The sequence below is a fragment of the Urocitellus parryii genome, chromosome 5 (genome assembly GCF_045843805.1).
Source record: "Urocitellus parryii isolate mUroPar1 chromosome 5, mUroPar1.hap1, whole genome shotgun sequence".
Taxonomy (NCBI): Eukaryota; Metazoa; Chordata; class Mammalia; order Rodentia; family Sciuridae; genus Urocitellus; species Urocitellus parryii.
The window spans coordinates 136,027,947-136,050,812 of NC_135535.1; the positions used below are offsets into that span (position 1 = coordinate 136,027,947).

General features: G+C 38.2%; 1 protein-coding gene across 1 annotated transcript in view; it reads right to left on the minus strand.

Moving 5' to 3' along the window:
* Window positions 1–22,866, minus strand: part of Stambpl1 (STAM binding protein like 1) — a 44,429-nt gene that overhangs the window by 8,954 nt on the left and 12,609 nt on the right. The window contains exons 2-6 of the mRNA XM_077798940.1: window positions 12,261–12,345; window positions 7,932–8,149; window positions 4,242–4,317; window positions 2,109–2,204; window positions 756–1,113 (exon numbers count right to left, since the gene is read on the minus strand). Of these exons, the coding sequence (XP_077655066.1) occupies window positions 756–1,113; window positions 2,109–2,204; window positions 4,242–4,317; window positions 7,932–8,149; window positions 12,261–12,290 (778 nt within the window). The 5' untranslated portion in view covers window positions 12,291–12,345. The remainder of the gene's footprint in view (window positions 1–755; window positions 1,114–2,108; window positions 2,205–4,241; window positions 4,318–7,931; window positions 8,150–12,260; window positions 12,346–22,866) is intronic.

The following is a 22,866-nucleotide window of genomic DNA, read 5'->3' on the forward strand; positions in this document are numbered from 1 at the left end:
CGAACCCAGGACCTCACATGTTCGAGGCCAGCGCTCTACCGCTGAGCTATAAGCCCAGCCCCTGGTATTAATGTATTTACTAGAAGTTGCTTATGTCCTAATGAAAATTGGTAAGCACAAGCACATTTTTAAAAATGATCAGCATCAAAGTAGCTAATTAAACAGTTGCCTATCATAACACTCTGAAAATGAGAACAGAAACTCACATCTGACAGTGTCTATCAGGAAGAGATCTCTTTGATTTTAGAAATTTGCCAGCACTGATCTAACAATACTAAGCAGCACTAACTGTTGGCAGAAATGCATATGCCGTTTGGATTTTAGCTGTTTATGTGTATGAGACCCTCTCAGCACAGGGATAATGCTGAACATCCCTGGAATTAACATTTTATTATTGAGCAAAAATCTGGATAAGAGAGTTACTCAGCAGCTTCCTTTCTTCTCTGGGTAAGTGTTTACCTTAAAAACATATGTGCTTCTTGATTAAAACACACAGAAGGAAAAAAAATGCTTGGAATTCTCAAAATTCAGTCCTACAGAGTTTGCCCTATCATTGGGCATGTTTCCTGAAATTTAAAGTTAATATATAGTAAATGTCAGAGAGTGCTGAAAGGGTCATCTGCAATTCACACCATTTAACATAGGGATCCTACCACAATTAGTAATAAAATAAAGAGAGACCTTCCAAGATGCTACAGAAAAATGGTTCCATCAGGGAGCATCAGAGTGTTTGCAGGAGGCATGTCAGCACTTACTCTGAACAGCACTTAGAGTAGCTGCTGGCTTTAAGGCTCTATTCACAGGAGGAGAGTGGCTAGCATAATTGGTTGCATCACTTTTATTAGCTTGATCTGCGAATACATTCAGCAAGGAATTGTTCTGGTGTGCAGAAAAGCAGGACAGAGCACTTCCATCAATCTGCTCTGACAGCGAAGGGGTCTCCTGACTTCGCATCTGGCCTCGGGCTAACTCTTGCTTTTTGAGTTGATCTTCAAAAAACAGAAACTGCTCCGATTCCAGCTGCTGCTGGCGCATCTGAGCAATCCGCCTCCTTTCGGCCTCTATCAATCTCTGATGCTCCAGCTTTTTGAGAATTTCGGCTTTATATTTGTTCTAAAAATGTGGATGCCATAAGAAAAAAAAAAACAAACAAAAGTTAGTTCTCAAGACAAAACAAAATCATCAAACTGGGATGAGACAGCTTGATACCTTCACAGGGACACTCATGAAACACTAAGAAAAACACACATCACAGCAAAAGCCCCTTAATCTGATTAAGACAGCTGTTCTAAACCTACTCGTATTTTACCAGAGACAATCAGTTTCTGCCTTTCCCCAGTGCTTCTGAATATTGGAAAATCAATGTCAGGGTTGTTGACTCAGCTTGACTGGCCAGACTATATGGAACAAAATATCTCACCTCTAGACTGTACTGCTCAATCTAGTAGCCATTAGCCACATGTGATTATTAAAATTTAAATTATTTGAAATTTTTTTAGAAATTAGAAATTCAGTGTCTCAGTCACACTAGTCACATTTTAAGCACTCAATAGTCATATGTGATCCATAAACTGATCCAATTTCTTCTTTTGATGCCTGTCTGTCTCTTAGATATCATTATCATTTTCACTCTTTATTTAATAATGATCCAGGAAAAACCATCCTTTGGTGCCATGATTACATTATACCCATAGGGTTAGCTGCTCTATCTACAAAATTACATTTCCAAGACCTACATAATTAGATACATCAGAAACCACACACTGTTCCCTCTATTTCCTACTGCCTTTGTTCATCTGGAAAAAAAATCCAGCCATCTGGCTCAAGGTTACATTGGCAAAAGTTGGTCAAAAGCGTTATTTAAATCTCTGCAGCAAATCTATTTTCTAATGCACTGCTTTATTAGATGTTGTAGGGAAAGAAAAATACCACATCTTTGGTGAGAGTGCTTAACTTGGACACCAACATAAATTTTTTATTGATTTCACATTACTGCATCTTTAATCTTTAATTTAAATGCTTATGACATTTGGAAAACATATACAAGTGAAATTTTTTAAAAAATGCAAAGAAAACAGTCATGAAATAAATGTAGCAATTGAACTTACTTTGCTTTGCAAATATTCTTGGTATTCTACATTATATTTCTTTAAAAGGTCCTTTTTCAATTCATCTGTCCTTGGGAATGCAATCTCCTTCAGTTTCTTTTAAAAATATATATACATATTGATTAGTAGGATTTTTCAGTATGCTCGTTCCGATCATTAGCTGAGAAAGAAAAGCAGCTGGCATGTGTATTAGAAATCAAGACAAGAATAACCAAAGATAATGGCAGAAAAATAAATTTCTCCATTCTAGGGCTCCAAAATATAACTTTCAGCAGGGAAGTTTTTTTTTTTTTTAAAAAAAAGAATATATATATTCCTTTGTTAGACTATTGACTCCATTGGTTAGATACATCCTTGTTTAGGCAGGTGCCCCACTTTTTAGGGATTAGGTAGAATCACACATTTTATATGTAAATCATGCAGCATCACAGACATTGGAGGATGTTTGATGGGTAGAGATTACTAGACATGTCAGAGTGTAGAAGGCAGCTGAGTCACAATGCATAAGAATATATTTTAGGACCTAATCATAAATCTACAGAATTAACATAGAGAAAGGATTGGGAAATCTGCATTTCAAACAACTTCCCCAGTGATTCTTAATGGCAGGAAGATCCGGGAAACCTGATATGGTCTAATCACTACCCTCCTTTTTGGAGATGAGGAAACAAAGGCCTGGGGAGATTGTTGAGGGTCAGACAACCAGCTAGTGGCCCAGTTAGGACTAGAACCCAAGTCTCCTGCCTCTAGGCAGGCTCTTCCACCAAAATTTCTTTTCTTTAATCCATTGTCATTCAATTCATTCGTTAATTCACCCATTCATTCACCTATCCATTTATTTAACAAAGGCATAAACAAGAGAAATGTACAGAAGTTTTCTCCTACCAATAAAATGTGAGCAACCCTCCATCAGAGGAAAAGAGTCACCGTGGCAGCCTGGGACTTTTGGTTTCCATACAGAACTCTCTGAGGCTAAATGCTATATGAAGGCATGATAACACAGTGACTATAAACATTTTTTAAAATGTAGATAACCATTTGACAAAATCTGAGTTCTGCATCTAGGTAGCCTCAGGCTTCATAGGACTGGTAGGAGACCCTTTATTCCATAATGTGATAACATAATTTTCAAAAGTCATCTAAACATTTCATGCTGTGATTGCCTTTGTATACATTACTTTAATTCCTTATAAGAGCAACACAAACCATTTAGGAGGAATAAATGGGAAACACTGTACATGTTTATTCAAAAGGATACATTCTCAGCTAAAGATATTAAAGTGATTGTTTATGACAAATGCATTTGCAACGATCTTTCTTTTCCTTGAGAATATTTAAGGCAGACCACCCTGTCAACATTTTATTTTTTTAAATATTTTTTAGTTATAGATGGACATGATATCTTTATTTTATTTATTAATTTTTATGTGGTGCTGAGGATCAAACCCAGTGCCTCATATGTGCGGGGCAAGCACTCTGAGCCACAATCCCAGCCCCAACATTTTATTTTGCATAAGACCAGTTCTCTAAGAGGTAAACAGAGTCATGTGCCAATTATGGATGGGGACACATTCTGAGAAATGTGTGATTCAATGATTTTGTCATTGTGTGAACATTATAGAGTGTACTTACAAACAAACTAAGGCAGTTATGACGTCACTAGGCAATATCTCTTAATGGGACCACTGTCACACATGTGATTTGTGATGGACTGAAGCATCATTACGCAATTATGACTGTGGCTAGAACTTTGTGGCTGCCTTAAAAATCCATGTTGATTTTCAAATAGTTGGGTTCAGGGCTGTACAGATTAATCAAAACACAGGGAAATATATAACCATTCTCTCTATCTCTGAGAGAAAATGTAAAAATAATTCCTTCTTCATGTCAGAAAGTGATTGAGCACATTCTTTGTCTTCTTTTCCCCCCAACATCAATTAGAGACCTCACACTGGCTCAGTCATAATCATTAAATGTCTAAAAAGAAATCGAAACATCATGCCTAATGGAATGAATTTCTTGTGCTCAAACTCTCCAGAGGAAGAGATGGGGAGGAATAGAAACAGGAGGGAAATCAATAATGGATACTTATGGAGCATTTGATCCCACAGCAGAGAATCGATCCCACAATACCTTCATAATATCCTGCTTTTCAGGCACTGCACATTGTTGGTAATCTCGGTGGCTAGGAAGCTTTTCTACAAACAAGCTAGAGAAAGAAAAAACATATCCTTAGCATTATATGACAGCAAAAGCCCAAAGACAGTGTTACGGTTTGGACTTTTAGTGTTCCACAAAAAAAGCTCATGGTTTGAAAGCATGGTCCTCATTATAGCAAGGTTCAGAGGTGGGGCTTGTAGGCAATGATTAAATGATGAGAGTTACAACCTTATCAGTGAATAAATCCATTTGATGGATTAACAATTTGAATGAACTACTGGGTGGTAACTGTAGGCAGGTAGGGTGTGGCTGGAAAAACTAGGTCACTAAGGGTGTGCCTTTGGGAATTACACCTTGTCCCTCCTCTCTCTCTCTCTCTCTCTCTCTCTCTCTCTCTCTCTCTGCTTCAGCCTTCCTCCACCAATCCTTCCACCATGATGTTCTGCCTCACCTGAGGCCCAGAGCAAATGGAGTCCAGTGAACATGAACTGAGTCTCTAAAGCTGTGAACCCCCAAACAAACTTCCTCCTCTAAGTTGTTCTTGTCGGGTATTTTGGCCACAGTGATGAAAAGTTGATTAACACAGATGGGAATGAGCATCCTTTTCAAAAATGACATGCATAGTAACTTATTATTTAACATATAGACTTTTCATCTACCTTCTCAGTAAAGTTGGCATGGTTATTGTTTTGGCATTCTGGAGCAGTTAGACCCAGCAAATTAAGGACTGAGGTTAACAGGGTCAGAACACATTACTCCCTATATAGACCAAGTCACTTTGGTCTTTCCCAGGCCCCGGACACTTGATCCCACGAGAGCCCCATCTTTCTCATGTGTGTAAGAGTTTGGAAATATAAATCCTTTCTCACCCTGAAAAAGACTCAACCAACTGCTCGTGAATCAGTAGCACCATCATGTATGAATCAAAACTCTTAAACTGAACACCCATTTGTATATGGGGTAAAAGGGGGAGTTCATAATCCACGTGAATCAAACTGTGTAATATGATGTATTATGAACTATGTAATGTTATGAACGACCAATAAAAAAAAAAAAAAAAAAAAACTAAGAGAAATGACAACCTAAATCCCTAGTTGGTTGGGAGGTGTTAATTAGTAGTTAATTATTTCTCACTTCTTTTGGAGGACCAAGATACAGCAGAATTGAAGGTAAATCCATGAAAACCAGGTGCACGCTCTCAGATAAAGTGAAGAAACTGTTTCCACAAGGGCGGGAATACTTTTTTGTGCACTGATGTGTCCCCAGCCTGAACTACAGTTTATAATAGTTACTGAATAAAAATTTGTAACATTATCCCAATGGGCTAGAAATATAATTTTTGACCAACCATTACGTGGTATCTTGCAATTACTGAGTCTGTTGTTTACAGATCACATTTACATATTTATCAACTCATTTCATCTGATTACAAGGCTATAGGGGAAAACAGGAATGGTAATATCCAATTGTCAAATGACAAAATTAAGACTTACAGAAGCTACAAAAAAAGTTGTTAACTGCCTGAAACCTTATAAACAGAGTAAAATTAGACATTGAGAGCTGGAGGAACCTCAGAGATGTTCTTCCATTAAGTCCTTCATTCATAGATGAGGCAGTGAGGTTCAAGAAGCATAAGTACAAATTACTGCACTGCTAACACTATAATCCAAGCATTCTAATTACTCAGTAACTCAAGGAAGGAATAGTGGCTTTTCCTTCTCATCACCCTTGTGATTCCAAAGGATTGTGTGTAAACTGGAGAAAGTAAAATAAATATTATTCATTGGTAACATAGTTCAGAAACAAATATTTCTGACAAGTCTTGGTTGTCAATGGTGGTAGGGAACCTTCAATTTCATAGTTATTGCTTAACTTTAACTCAGGTAGGGCAAAGGTTTCCAACCACAACCATTTCTTAAATTTCCAAGTTAAATTTTATTGTTCACTAATATAGAAATTTATAGATTATGAAAACCACTTTGAACTTTGCCCTTGGTAGAATCATGGAAAACAGTTTTAAAATATTTTCTTTTCAATTTCTGAAGTGTTTTAATGATAAGTCCCCAAATAAATTTGTGAAATTATAAGGTAAAGAAATACAAATGATAAAAAAAAGAAAAGAAATACAAATGATCTACATGGTCATTATCTACATGATCTAACTTATATGTGAGATTTTAAAAAGTCAAACTCAAGGAAGCAGAAAATAGAACAGTGGTCACCAGTGGTTGGGGATATGGAGGGAGTTAGGAGATGCTGGTCAAAGGATACAAATTTCAGTTAGAAGGAGTAAGTTTAGGAGAGCCCGTGTTCAACATGGTATTCATGTAGTGCATACTTAGAAATTATCAAGAGAGTACACTTCAAATATTCTTGCTACAAAAAAATGGCATTTGAGGTAATGAATATGTTAATTAGCTTGATTTAGTCATTTCACAATGCATATATATATATATAAACAGCCCTTTTCTGTATTATATTTAGAGATAGGGTCTCACTGAGTTGCTTAGGGCCTTGCTAAGTTGCTAACCTGGCTTTGAACTTGAGATCCTCCTGTCTCAGCCTCCTGAGCCTCTGGAATTACAGCCGTGCACCACTGCACCAAGCTAAAAGTAGATCCTTCTAACAAGTTAAGTCACTAAACCTGCATGAAAACTCAAAATCCCATTTCTGTTACATCTTTTTTTAAATATATATATATTTTTAGTTGTAGATCCAACACAATACCTTTATTTTTTATGTATTCATATGTAGTGCTGAGGATCCAACCAGAGCCTCAAATGCACTAGGCGGGCACTCTACCACTGAGCCACTTCCCCAGACCCTTTCTGCTACCTCTTAACAAGGACATGTTTCTAACAAATATCTAATGGGGATGTGACATTTTTACTGAGATGGCTATTTCGAGGTAGCCACTTTCATTCAACATTTTGAATACCCTTTTATACATACAATTCTTACACAGCCAAATTGCCTTTTCTCTTCTTTTTTTTTTTAAGAGAGAGAGAGAGAGAGAGAGAGAGAGAGAGAGAGAGAGAGAGTCTTTTTTGTAGATGGACACAACACAATGCCTTTATTTTTTTTTTTTTTAATGTGGTGCTGAGAATCGAACCCAAGTCCCTCCCGAACTAGGTGAGCGCTCTACCGCTGAGCCACAATCCCAGCCCAAAATTGCCTTTTGTTTAAAGAAAAAAACTAAGGACTAAATGAAATCACTGTATCCTTACCCTGAACCACATTTTTCCTAAGTTCCCCAACTTGTCCCCTAGTCTCAACTACCAAATCAAATTTTAAAAACTCTGATAGCATGTTCCAGGTGCTAAGGATGGAGCTATACTACAGTTCCTCCTCTTAGAAACCTTACATTCCAGTGAGGGAAGAAAAGCATGAAACAAGAAATGTTACTTTTGAACAGTGAGACATTCAGGTTTCCAGGCTGGCCTATGGAAAGCCTTGATCGCTCCCATCTAAGTCTCAGAGAAGGTGTCTAAATGCCTTTCAGTAAACTTCTTAGTAACTTTAAAGCCTGGACATTTTATGTTTTTGCAAATGATAAAACTGGTTTGAATGTGAAAAATTTCCTGGTACCCAGTCAGCCACATCAAAATATCATGTAAGTATTTTTCCAATTTTCTTATTTTAAAGGCCTCCAACAAGACTTACGTTATAAATTTATTATAAAGAACAAAGGCATTTTCCAAGTTTCCTTCTTCCAAATACACAGATGCCATCCTCTCCATTTCTACTCCAGACCTGAAGTATCGGCGTGGGGTGATGTCTTCACTGATGGTGATATTACAACCCAGCTTACTGAGGGCCCGGACTCGCTCTTCTGGGGTTAGGGAGACATCTGTATGGTCAGGCATGGCAGCTAACTTTTTCTGCAAAGCAAAATTGAAGTTTCTGATTATAATAAGAAATGAAAATGACTGATTAGCAGATGTATTTTCTATACTAAAAACTGAAACCAAGAACTAAGGGTATCTTTTCTTAAGAGTTAAAGATGTGAGCCTGACACAGTGGTGCACATCTGTGACTTGGGAGGCTGAGGCAGGAAGACCACAAGTTCACACCCAGACTGTGCAACTTAGTAAGACTCTGTCACAAAATAGAAGATAAAAAGGAGAACGTAGCTCTGTGGCAGAACACCCCTGATTTCCATTCCCAGGACCACATACACACACACACACACAAAAAAAAAAAAAAAAAAAGAGCAAGAGAGTTAAAGATATGATCAAAACAAAATCTTTTTGCACCAAAAAACACATATCCAGTGTAAACATACATTTTTATTGGAGTAAGATTTCTTTTTCAGTTTCAAGGTACAATTATGCAGCAGTTCCTAGGTCTGCAAATATTTCATGTCATGTGAGGTAAAATACCATTGACCATCAATATACCTGGATATTTATATCCAGGTCATGCTGAGCAGGACCTGAGAGGAATTCCTGCCATTGTGGGCCTCATATCATTCTATCCTGAAGGGTCTGAAGGAGGTAGCTTGGATTCAAAGTTACTATGAGGATTTGATCTATTCCAGAATATATCTACTTTAAAAAGAAGCTTCCAGGGCCTCCCAAACATCTTCACTTAATAAAAAGAAAACCAACCAACCAAAAAAAAAAAAAAAAAATTCCAATAAGTCCAACAGAAGCCTTTCCAGCATTAAGAACCCCATCTCCATGTGGTAAGTATAAAAAATTTAGAACTCCACATGAGAGCAATTATGCTGCTAATCAGTCCTTGACCAAGAAAACAACATACCGAATTACTAAAACACATATTAATTACTATATTTGAATTTTATTAATAAATATATTTCTATCTAGAAATGCATATAGTAGGCATATTTAGGATAATTACTCAATTATTCAATAAGAAATCAGAGCTTGGGAAAGGCAAAAAAAGAAAATTTTTTCTATTAAGGGCCCTTTGCAACTTGAATTCATATCTCCTAAAGTGAATGCAGCCATAAACAATAAGATAGAACTGAACCTGGCTGTATTCCAGGCAGTGAATTTAGCTGTGAGACCATACTTGATCTCCATGGGCTACCAGAGTGTCTGAAGGCCTGGTCCATACAACAGCAGCATCAGCTGCAAACTGGGCCTTTCTTTAAAATGCAAATTCCTAACTGGCCCCACTTGCATCTAAAACCTCAGGATCTCTGAAAGTGGACCAGAGAATGGATGTTTTAACTTGCGTTCCCAGGGGAACTTCCTCCGAATGCTCCAATCTAGATCACTCTCCCATTATTTCATGCACCAAAACAGAGCTAACCCAATGCAGATTTAGCTGCCTGAGGCCTCTTTGCTCTGTTAAGGGTAGGTTGTAAGTCTGACTGTAGTATGGGCAGAGCATTTGATGAATATTTGTAAAATGCTATGAAAGAAATCAAGGTAGAAACCCTTTAGTTATGAATTACTGATTCAACTTTCATGGATAGAGTGCAATGGATTAGACTTTTGGAGTTTTCCCAACGCCATTTGGTCTGCTTTGGTGTTAATTTTATAGCAAATAGAACTCCAGGGATCTGAAACGACTCTTGCTTCTAAAGGCTTAATATATAACCAGAGAGCGATAAACTTGCTTCTCAAGGTTCCATAAATCAGAAGCAGGCCTTGCCTTTTACATCTGCTGCTACTCTTCTGACCTGCCCTGAACCTCCTTCCCGATCTTTCTTCCCCAGGGAGGCTATTGGGGCCTGAGCTTCCTCTCCCTGAGGGTCCACATCTCCCTTTTCAGTGGTAGAGTTGATATACCTCATCAATTTAAGGCAGAAGCAGTAAGAAGAATCTCCCACATGCTCCAGTGGAGAGAAAACTTCTGATCCAAGTTACTAATAATAAAGGGAATATGCAATTTTGATCCTCACCTGGTACTTTTTAATCTATGATTACTTGGTCAGAACTCTAAAAGATAGGACTGGCAGTGACACCAAAACTCAGTCCCTTCCTAGCATAATGTCAAATTAAAGCATACTTCCTTCAATAGATAACAGGTATTGATATACAATTAGATAGCGGGAATTAGTTCTAGTGTTCTAAAGTAAGGTAACTATAGACTATTATTATATGTTTTAAAATAATTAGAAAAGAAGAACCCCAAAGTACCCAACATACAGAAATGATAAATATTTGAAGAGATGAAAATGCTAATTACCCTGATTATATCATTATCCCTTGAATACTTCAATTTAATTATCAAACTATACCTTATAAATATGTAAAAATATTCTATGACAATTAAAAAATAAGGTGTAAGTACTTAAAAAAAAACACAATTATTTTGATCCACACCCTGTTATGCTGTTCTTTTAGTCTCTGAAGAACATGGCAATTTCAGAGAAACGCTTGGAGGTTTCCCTACATCAGAGACAGGAACCTGAAACTCAAGAACTCAGGGAGTGAGTGTGCAGAGGCTTCCAACTGAGATGTCTCCAACACTATTGCAATCCACCCACTTCCCCTAATTATACTCACTTATAAAACCCAACAAATGAAAATACTGTTATTCAACCACAGATAATTGCCTCTATGACATCACAAAATAACTTGGGAAAAAAAAAACTATGAAATTTAGAGCATTTTCTAAGTGGGGTTTCTGGTTTCCCATACGTGCAAGAGTGATTTGCCACAGTCATTACTGTAGAGTCTGCTGAGTCTTAGTTATATCTGTATAAATGTTTTTCTTCAAAACTCCTTGGAGTTTTAAAAGGAATCATTTTCCATTCATCTCTGTTCCCTAGGTTGAGGCATATTCCCTGAAGCAGAGCTGATAAATCCATAAATGCATCAAATAAAACAGAAAAAAGTTGGGTTATGGAGTTATCAGTCAGTGGCAGGTTATATGCCTACTACACATAAGACCCTGGGTTCTATCTCTAACACCAAAAAAGCAGGAAAAAAAGAAAAAGAAAATGAGAGACAGAATGAGAAAGCAAGGGAGAAGGAAGTGAGGAAGACAGAAAAGGAAGTAACAAGGCTATATTTAGATTATCTTTTTCCCTAAAGATAAAAATAAAATTGATCTATATAACGTTTTGGAAAAAGCATGTAAGACACACTATGAGGATGATTCCTTCCTCTTCAAAGATGGACATGGGGCAAACCTTTATTATTCCCAACACAGGGTCAGCAAATAAGTTCCTGCAAAGTCAGTCCTTATTTCTCAAAAATGCTCTGAAAGTAACTAAGCCCCTGTGAAGGACTTTCTTGAGGTTGAGAAAAAACACTAGGTCACAACCTATTTTGATGCAAGATCCAGGCCTTCTATTTCACTGTTTGGGTGTGATGGGGTGTTAGCACACTGTTGCTTACAAGGCTACTTCTATAGGGTTGCCAGGTATGGGTTGCGAAGAGTCAGGAGTAAAGTAAGTATCGATTCCATCTATCAAGCCATCGTGGTAGGCTGGGAACATGGAAAATATTGTCTACAATTTTCATAAGGCACAAATAATTGCCACAGAGATTATACACACTCTTCTAAGGTATTGCCAGAGAAGTATGCGTATTGCTGAGCCATAATGGAAAAAGTGAGAGGAAGAAGAGTTTCAAGAATGCAGATATTTACACAAGGATCCCAAAGCAAAGCTGGGGTGTTAAATCAAATATGTTTTCCTCAACTATTAGCATACATGGTAAGACTCCCAATTTTTATCTGTAAAGGGACGGAGGCACAAAGAGCTTTACCCGCTATGATACCACTCTCAAGTTCTCTTCAGTGTTTTTCCAAAGGACTACACTGGTAGAATCTACCTTAATTAAAATTTTACACTTTTGTTGTGAAAAAAAAATTATTTTTAAGTCTTGTGAAGATGGCTTTATTAGTCACTTCCTCAAAGGAGACTGCTGGCCGCACAGATGCATGAAAAACTACAAGTGCTGAACTTCTTAAAGCAACTGTGACTCACTTCACATTTGTTTGGGCCCGTTTCTGTTCTTCATTTTGGATTTTCCAACCATATGTAAAGCATCAGTTGCTGCTACCTACCAGAGAATTCAGAGTAAATGGCTGTTCCATGTTGTTCTGTCTACAAAATGGGAAGGTGTCCACTGTTTCTTCTCAATCACTTCATCTGTTTCAAAGACAAAAGCAGAGCTAAGGTTATTTGTGGAGAACCCAAGTCCCAAATTCCAAATAACATGTTCAAAAAAACATCAACACATTGAGATAACTTACATAACCAGAGGGTTTAGAGAGGCTTTTGGAAATCTGGTCAGGAAAATACAAAATCGTAGGCGGTTATGTTTTGTTGAAGCTGTACATTCAAAGTGGAGGTGTGAAGGGAATTAATATTTGATGAGCACCCAGGATGAAGCTGCTGGGTGTTATTTTATTTAGAACCCTATGCTTGGATATAAAATAGGTTCAGTTTCTTCAAAGGAAGAAAGAAGAATTTCGTGGTTAATAGCAAGAACTCTGGGGCAATGGACTCTTTACCTAGGTCACAGGGTTTAAACTCAGTTTAGAGCTGTGGTAGGCAGAAGTCTTAGAAGGCTCTGTATTTCTGCTCCTTGGAAACAATGGGTTTGTTTAATCTCCTTACCTCAGGTATGGACAAAACTTTGTAGCTGGCTTCAAACCAACAGAACATGACAAAGGCAATGCTATTACTCCCATGATTATGTTACATTATATGGCACAAGTGAAGAGATATTGCAGAGATATTGGGGACCCTAGTCAGTTGATACTCAAATAATCGAGAGAGGTTATCCTGGGTGGCCCTGACCTAATGAGGTTAGATCTTTCAAAGGAGATGCTCTTCTGCTGGTATAGAAGATCCAAATGCCACACAGCCACTAGGAAATTAATTTTGCCAACAATAACATGAGCTCTGAAGAGAAGCCCAAACCTCAGTTGGACCCCAGTCCCTGGTCCACACCTTGACCCCTGCCTTGTGAGATGGTGAGCAGAGGACTCAGGGAGGCTGGGTCCTGATACCTCATCCACACAACTGTGGGATTAAAAGTGTATTGATGAGATCATGGAAATGTGTGAAGTAGCAATCCAAAATCAATATGCTAGCTGCATGCCCATAGGTAAGTTAGATAGCCTTTCTGTGCATACGAAAAAATGAAGTAACAGTACCATGGCATATGGTGGTGGCAAAGATTGGGTCAGCATATAAAGTCTTTAGAATAGTTCTTAGCACATAGTCAATTTTATAAATGTTAGCTATTATTAGAATCTTTACTTTGCCATTGAGGAAACTGAGGCTCAAAGGTGTGAAGTGAACATACCCAAGTTCTGTGAGTTCCTTCCGTTTTATGCTAATGCACATCAATCTCTGTATCACCATTTCCCACTTCTTCTAGATTTCTTTTGTCCTTTATAACCCACTGAGTCACTGAGGTGACTCTGGACATGTACCTTCTCCTCACTCATTTCCTCATTTAGGAACCAGGGAAAGGAGCCTACATTCTCTTAAATTATAACACTGTTATTCTACAAATCTAACATTGTTATTCTACAAATCTCTTAAGTAGATCAATGAGCCCCTCCAGGCTATTTTTTGGCCCAAGTCCACGGCTGAGAAACCCTTCAAGGAAAGTCACTTATCTCTTCTCCCTCATTATCTGCACCATCCCTGGTGTTACCCCTAAGCCCCAAGCCTGCAGGGTTTTTTCACTACAAAATGTTCAAGAAAGAAATGACCTGAAAAGAGCCAGAGCTTGAGTTGAACAATTCTGGCAGCAACCAACTGGGGAATTACCACTTCTCAGTGATAAGAAGTTAACAGGAAAAAAAAAAAAAAAAAGAAGATATATTAAGAGTTAAAAATGGGGCTAGAGTTGTGGCTCCGTGGTAGAGTGCTTACCTAGAATATGTGAGGTACTGGGTTCGATTCTCAGCACCATATACTAATAAATGAATAAAATAAAGGTCCATCAACAACTAAAAATATTTTTTTAAAAAAAGAGTTAGAGACAGAATAAAAAGGAAATACTGACTAGTCATTGATTAGGGTCTTGTAAAGAGTAGAATTATTTCTTTTGAAAGCCACTCCAAGCCAGGAGTGGTGGTGTATGCCTGTAATCCCAGTGGCTTGGAAGGCTGAGGCAGGAGGATCATCAGTTGAAAGCCAACCTCAGTAACTTAGTGAGGCCCTAAGTAACTCACCAAGATCTTGTCTCTAAAAAAATATTTTTAAAAAGGCTGGGGGCGCTGGGGTTGTGGCTCAGTGGTAGAGCACTTGCTTAGCATGTGAGAGGCCCTGGGTTTGATCCTCAGCACCACATAAAAATAAAGAAATAAAATAAAGTTATTGTGTCTGACTACAACTAAAAATAAATATTAAAGAAAAAAAAAAGGCTGGGGATATGGCTCAGTGGTTAAGCGCCCCTGGGTTCAATCCCTGGTACCAAAAAAAAAAAAAAGTCCCTCTGACCCTTAACATAGAACAAATAATTTCAAATGTTGGAAACATGAAGACAATTATTTAGCTTCCAAACAATACTTTGAGAAGCACTATATTTGATAATGGACCACACAGGATTCTTAACAAAAGGCAAAGACAATGGCTTTTGAATTCATGGAAGGATAATGAAAAGATCACATATTTCCAGAAGAACCATCGAAATCGGGGTTGGTGAGGTTACAATTTCAGGAACATTAACCCAAATCATACAGAAGCATTGGTCTGGTGAAAACCCCACCGCTATCTCTGTTGCCAAGGAGCAGGGGAGTCTGAAGCTTGTTCCACCAGTTCCCGCAACTCTATCGGGAATTGTTGCCATGGAATCATTGTGCAGCTGCCTAGCACTTCTGCATGTCCCTAGTTTCTATCTCACAGAATGACATGGAGGTGTCTGACTGGTAGTGCCTAGTTCATATGCTTACAGCCTGGCTGCAAAAGCGATAGAATATCCTGACATCTCCAGCACTTTTCATTTCTAGAAGATGTAGGATGTGCCAAGTGAGAAAAGGGGGATTTAGGGCAGCGTGGCCCAAAACAATAAGCATGCACAAAAATAAACTCATAAAACGTAATGAGCTTCTATAAGTATAAAATGTTTAGTTCATCCTGAACACCTGAATGGATTAAACTATTATAGATAAAAAAATATTCACTATTAATTTGCACACATAATTTAATATATTATCCAGTAATAATGAAAACCAATGCTTCCTAAATATAAAACGCAAGCACTTCCTAAATATAAAACATTGGTCAGTTGACTTTTTTTTTTTTTTACTTTGCTGGGGACTGAACTCATAGCTTCGAGAATGTTAGGCAAGAACTGTAGCACTGAGCCACACTTGGTTTATGAACAACTAATTATGTGACAACACCTAATCCTGACACTTCCAGTTATAATATAAACAATTATCAAAATCAATATATATATTCTCTGGATTGGAGACTCTCAAAATATGGTCCAAGTCTCTCCAGATCCTTTAGGGGAGTCTAAAAGGTCAATATTATTTTCACACCATTACTGAAACATTATTTGCTTTTCTAACATCAGTCTCTCACAGTTGTATAGTGGAGATTTCCAACAGTTAATGGAATGTTTACTGGTATACTCATTTAATATTTAACTTTAATACAGTAATAATAAATACATATAACCTACATAACAAAACTTTTCAGCATCTTTAGTAAATTTTTTTAAAAAATTTTTTAGTAGTAGATGGACACAATACTTTTATTTTATTTATTTGTTTATTTTTTTATGTACTGCCGGGAATCGAACCCAGTGATGCCTCACGCATGCTAGGCAAGCACTCTATGACTAGCCACAACCCCAGCTCTTTGGTAAATTTTAAGGAGACAAAAAGTTTGAAGACCCCTGCTCTAAGACCAACAATACAGACTCATCACGCAATGTTGAGTGAACCAGAAATAAAGTAGGCCATGAGACTCTAATAAAACAGGAAAAATGAATGGCAAGTATCACCTGCCATGTGTGCTACTAGAGTTTGCTAAAATAATTACAAAACTGAAGCAATGAATACGGTAAGGGATAACCTTACCTCATAGAAACTGCAACCCACAAGTGCAAAGCATCCCATAATACCTATTCTTTCTTTCTGATTAAGTGCTTAATTTTTAGCTAATATATAGCTGCCCAACTAAAACCCACATTTTCTATCCTTCCTTTGAGTGAGGAATGGCCACATCACTAAATTCTGGGCAACAGGGCGTGAACAGAAGTGGTACCATCTGGATCCTGCCCTGCAAAGAAAGGGCATGGCCTTCTCCACCCACCCCTTCCCCTCCTGCCAGCTGGCATGTACACACAAAGGTGAAACATGTCGGGTCATGAGGATGAGCCAAGGCAAAACAAGAAGAAAAAAGGAGCACCTTAGTTTGCCTACACTCAGACCATTAGGAGAGAAATAATTTATATCTGATTTAATACTTTGAGTTGCTGTTCAGGCAGCCGGACCTATATCCTGATAAAAGCAGCAGGTTTAACCTAGAAAGGGTGATTCAGAAGAGCCCACAGGGACTAGGGTCAGTACTGATAAGGAAAACACACATTCTCTACTGACTCTGTACCTTTGTCCCAGGTACGGGAAGTAACAGAAATAACTCCTCCCTCTTCTCTTAGCTCACCTACATCCTGCCCCACCTTTATCAACATTTAAAACTTGTAAGATTTTCATATAAAAATTCATATTTCCAGATTCTTCTAAAAGGGGTGTGTGTGTGTGGGGGGGGGTTCTAGCATACACACCCCCACCCCTAGCCTAGGGCTGAGCACCTGAAATACTTAATTATTCCAGCAGTGGATCCACAAATAGAATGTTAAGCCTCCAATGAAGAAATGAAAACAACCTGAGTACCATGATTATAAGTAAATGGTACTTCAGGAAAGGAAGTAATCCTTGTGACATTAACAGCACAGTAGAACTGGCACGAAGCTGGCAGAGCATCTTCTCTAATTCCTCACACTTCTGCAACCAGCATGGGGAAGACCGGTTGAAGATGACTTCAAGGGCTAAATATAAAAATGAACAGTGCAATTTAGAGAATCAGAAATATACTGAAGCAGAAAGTCAAAGGCAGATGGGAAGTATTCAATGTCACGCAAGAATAAAATATAGCTCCTTTTTCAAAGCAGAGGTCCAGTACACTATGGAAATGCCAAGTGCAAACTCAGCCCTGCAGTCAGACAAGCCTGGCTGTGAGCTTGGTCTATTCCTAACTTGCCTATGATGCCTTCTTCCTGAGCACCTCCCAGGCTTACCCTCCTTCACAAATGGTCCCCTTCATCCCACTCATAGGGGCTTACAACCAACATTCATCAGAAATGCCTGATTTAATTTCAACCTGATTCCTTAAACTTTACCCCAGAACAGCCTGTTTTCTTGAGATTTGATGACATCTGAGTGACAGCCATGATACCTGTAAGATACCTTCTGGAGGCTCATTTTGCTTTAGAGTTTCTGCCTTCTAGTTTTTATCTCTAACCCCATTCCTCACCGTAGCTTTCAAAGACCACCGCTTTCTTCTTTTAACTGACCTTTCTCATGTGTAAGGCAGCATTTGCTTCCTGCTAGGACTGGAAACCTGGGTGTCATAACCCTGTGTGTTCACAGTAAGCACATAGAGCTCAACCCCTGTCCCTGGTGCCCAGCTGACAAGTAGTTTCCAAAAGCAAGTGAGCAGCCAGCCAGTCCAAAGGGGATGAGATCAAACTATGGCTATTGGGTCCCAATTGTCTCAACTCCCCCAAGAGACTATGGAAGAACTTCTATGATTCTGCTCTTTAAAACAAGCAACAAATAATGCCAAGATTGAACAGAGAAGATATTGGATCTAGTACAGTGTCTATTTTTGTGACCTTAATTTACCACAATTTCCTTCTTTCTTTTTTTTTTTTTTGTGGAGCTAGAGGTGGAACCTCAGTACCTCATAGGCAACATCCCCAGCCCAATTTGGTGACTTTTTTCATCCTTAATTTTTCCACCACCACCACCACCACCCCTTTTTGTTTTGTTTGAACTCCTGGCCCATCTTCATACATAAAGTAATATTTTCTGGAATACTGAAAGGAGACTACCAAACAGTGAACAGTCTCCTTGGAGACCATGTACTGAATGAAGAGCTGGCACCACCGTTACCCAGCTATGTCCTTTGCTCCCTGAGTGCCGTGGTGACCTGGATAAGCAGATGTGATCTGCCAGCAGGGGAGGGGTGGGAACACCTTATGCCACCTTCTGGTGTCTCACTTGGCCACACCAACAGTCATTCTTTGGTTATAGAATTCATGTCTTCCAGGAAGAACACCCTGCAGTTTACTTAATTGGCAATACTTAAAGGAAATCATTGTAACCTAGGCCGTGGGCTGTGCTGACCTAATCTGATTTAGATAAAGGGAGGTAAAGGGCTATTCCCATGCTTTAAATGACAGGTACAAAGAAGACTCTCCTGAGTCGCACTGTTACAGATTGAACTCGCTGTAGAGAAAAAAAAAAAAAAAAGATCGAGGCCCATCCTTGTCTGTCCATTTTGAAAGAGTCTAAAAATTCAGACCTGAAAACAAAAATGATTTTGAATTTTCTATATTAATCTGTATTACCTACCAATCAGAAATGTGCGGTCACCAAGATTGATAATTTATCTGTACTAAAATATTGGCAGGATAAAAATTAAACTTGCACAACTATAACTTGTCAATCTATAACTAAAAATTAAAATTAAAAAAAAAACAGTCTGACTTGAAAATTCAGTAACATATCCTTAATATACTTTCCAAAGAACAAAAAAAGAAAGTCTCCAGTGCAATAAAAAAGACATTGAACTGAATGAAAATGAAAAGACAAAATCAAAATTCATGGGGGAAATATACAACTTGACCAGAATATCAGAAATAGTTTTTACTGCATATAAAAGTTTCTGGTTTGATGAGGGAACAGTCAGAGGCGAAATGATTAGATTATGACAGCTGTAACCTAATATGCCCATCCTAGTTTAAATGGACTAAGTGGTAGGTGGGGCATGGTTGGAGGAGGTGGGTTGTTGAGGACATGCCCTGGAAGGGTTCATCTTCTATGCAGCCCCTTCCCCTCTTTCTCTGATGCATCCTTCTACCACGCCCTTCCACCATAATGCCCAGCCTCACCTTGGGCCCCCCACAAAATGGACTTGACCTTCCATCATTAAGCCTCTAAACCTGTGAACCAAAATAAATTTTCCCTCCTATAAGTTGTTTTTATTGGGTATTTTGGTCACAGGGATGCAAAGCTAACTAACACAATGAGTATCTATTAAGGGCCAGGTTCTCATCTCTTACCTCTAGAGGAATATTCAGGATACACATTCAGCAACAGACTAGTTTAGATTTGATCTGATCAGCAAGAATGCAGTGGCTATAGAAAAGAGTATTAAGTAAACCACTCCTGATATTTGTTTTAAATTATTTTGAGCAAATCTAGGCTACCCTAAGGGCAATGGAGTCATACGTTTGGCCATAAAAATACTGTTTTGCATAGTGCAATACAAAATTTTTATTCTGATACCAGAATGAAGTGATTGGGTTCCCTAAGCACCAAGAACTCAAGTTTTAGGTCTACAAACATCTCTGGGAGAATCCAGGTTTTCCCACTAGGGAAGCCTACCTACTACATCCTATTTATCCCTTTTGTTCAACTTATTTTCATCCTTTAAAGGAAGACAATAATACTTAGCCAGAAGAACTCAAGTGAAGTGCAAGTCAAGTGTATAAAAAATTCCGTTATAGTCCCCAGGTTACAGGTAGGAAACAAAGAAAATTCGTCCTTTCTCACAGCAAATGGTTAAAGAAATGAGGTTAATGACTTCTGAAAGTTATTATAGATATCACAGATGGTTGATGTGCAATTACTTGCTTTTTGGCAATTCATTTTTGACAGACATTCAGTTATCTAACAGTTGTCCTAGTAATTCTAGTCAGGAGAGGTACTACTGTCAGGTTACATGTCACCTTCAATGCAAACCACCATAGCAAAACAGCTGTCGTAATAATAATAGGTACCATTAATAGACAGCTTTCCTTCCCTGGTTAACTGAAATCAGACATTAATACACATGATCTCAGATACCCTGACAACAGCCTGTTCAAACAGGACACAGTTGAGCTTATTGATTAGAGGTGCAACCCAGGGTGAGACTATCTGGTTTCAAATTCTGACTTCACCCACCACTGACTGCAGAATCACAGGCTCCCCAAATACAAAGAGTTAACAGTAGACACTGTCAAATTACAGGTGCTAAAAAGGAAAAATGAGATAATGCTTGTAAAGCAGCACAATTCTTGATGTCAGTAAGCACTCCCCATTTTATAGATAAGAAAACGAGAGCCTAGAAATAGGAAACTTGAGCAACTCTTGAAACAGGAATCCAAAACTAGTTGCGCAGGAACCCAGAACCAGTTTTAGTCACCCATGAAAATTAGAAATTGGACTTTAAGAGGTATCAGTAAAATCCAGGGAAGGGTCAAATCCTTGAGCCTTAGGTAAGAATGACAGGATTTACTACAAAAATGAAGATTTTAGTTCAGTGTTACAAATGTATGACTCATAACCTTTTTCCTGCCAAAGAAATAAAAGAGCACTCATTCCCTTCACTTTTAGGAAGAATGCTCAGTGTCTGAGGCCTAAACACCTGGTACATTTTATTAACAAATCCAAACTCTACCAAGACAGATTTCAATTCAAAAGATTTATTGGTTTTAAAGATAAATTCTAAATTTTGTTGTATTTGAAAGATATTTCATATACTAAAAACGTTCTAACTTAGAAGCCTGAGGTGACGATTTTTTAATGTGATGATTCAATTAATATGAATTATAAAACATTTGGTAAATAAATTTGAGATGTCCAGGAGAAATTTATATTTGTACACAGATTTTTAAAAATATATTGCTCAGTTGTCAACGCATCTTTTTTTTTTTTAATGTGGTGCTAAGAATCGAATCCAGTGCCTCACACATGCTAGGCAAGTACTCTAGCACTGAACATAGCTCCAGCCCCAGTACACAGATTTTTTTTCATCATGAATTGTATGGGGATGTTAATTTTACTTGCCTGCTGTTAAAATACTAAAGTTTCCTAGAGATTATGTATTCCAAACCTAAGTCACCCACGAGACACCAAACTTTAATTTACATTTTAATATAATTTCCTTTTTATTCCAATTTGCTTTTAAGAAACCACCACCAATAGATACCTAATGCAATGAAGTGAAATGAATCACAAGTAAATTTTTTAAATGACATCATTCTTCTGCCTGCCAGTTGCCTGAAACTCCAAAGTTGGGTTCAGTCCTTGGGCATGACTAATAGACTTTTTAAATTTTTCATAAATTTCCTGAGAACAGTTCTTCAACAAATGAACTTACTATCCAAAAGCAAGACAACTATCTTGAAATATTCGTCCACTGCTTCTCCAAAAATCCCCACCCACAAGAATTTTCACTGTGGGTAGTTGCACTCATGTTTGGTTTTACATTAGACAATTTCTTCCATGCAGTGAACAAACTTCCAACCCCCAGGAAAAGACAGTGCCTTTCATAATATTCTCTGGCAATTCACTTTACAACTCTTGAAAAAAAGAAAAGCTCCTTTTCTTTTGTGTGTGTGTGTGTGTGTGTGTGTGTGTGTGTGTGTGTGTGTGTGGTGGTGGTGGTGGTGGTAGGTGCTAGGCAAGTGCTCCACCACTGAGCTACACCCTCAGTCCTTGAAGAACCCCTTATTACCAGCAAAGCCCATTCATTTACCATTTGCTCCCTCCCTGCCTTCCTGCCCTGTGACATCCCCCTAACTTTAATATGGTTTCCTCACAGTGTGGTTCCTGGACCACCTGCATCACAAAAACTTGGTGGAGGAGGTGGGTGCTGGCAATAATAAATAGATTTATAGAACCCATTGAGTCAGAATTTCTGGAAAGGATGCCCCAGGGATCTCCATTTTTTACCAAACAGCCTAGGATATTTTTATGCACATTAAAACTTTAAATATTGCCTCAAATAAAAGTCCTCTAAGATTGTTATAAATAACCTTCTAAATGCCTTGCCTTCATCAGTGGAATATTTTCTACTTTAGAACAAACTTTTATGACTTGGCTTCTGCAAAGTAGAGGTTATTCTCTTTTTTCCTCCCTCACCCCTCAATCCACATTGCAAATACCAATTTTCCATCTTTATTCCTGACACACCTCCTATAGGACACATTTTTTTTTTCATGGCTTCAACTTAATTTGAATGTTAGCAGCATACCTTCCAAAGGTGCTCCCTTCATTTCCACCAGGATATCCAATTGTTGTTTCTCACTATGTTCCAAGGATAAATACATCTCTCCCACAAATACTGCTAGCTCCAAAAAAATTTATTTATTCATTCACTTATTCAACATTGTTTATGAACCCTGTGTTGTGTTAGAAACTGGTAAGCAAAGAGCTGGGAGTGTGGTGCATGCCTGTAATCCCAGCAGCTTGAGAGGCTGTGGGATGGAGAATCATGAGTTCAAAGCCAACCTCAGCAAAAGTGACGTGCTAAGCAACTCAGTGAGACCCTGTTCTCTAAATAAAATACAAAATATTTTGATTTTGTATTCCTAGGGAGGTTTCTCAGTGGTCAGTGCCCCTGAGTTCAATCCCCAGTACAAAA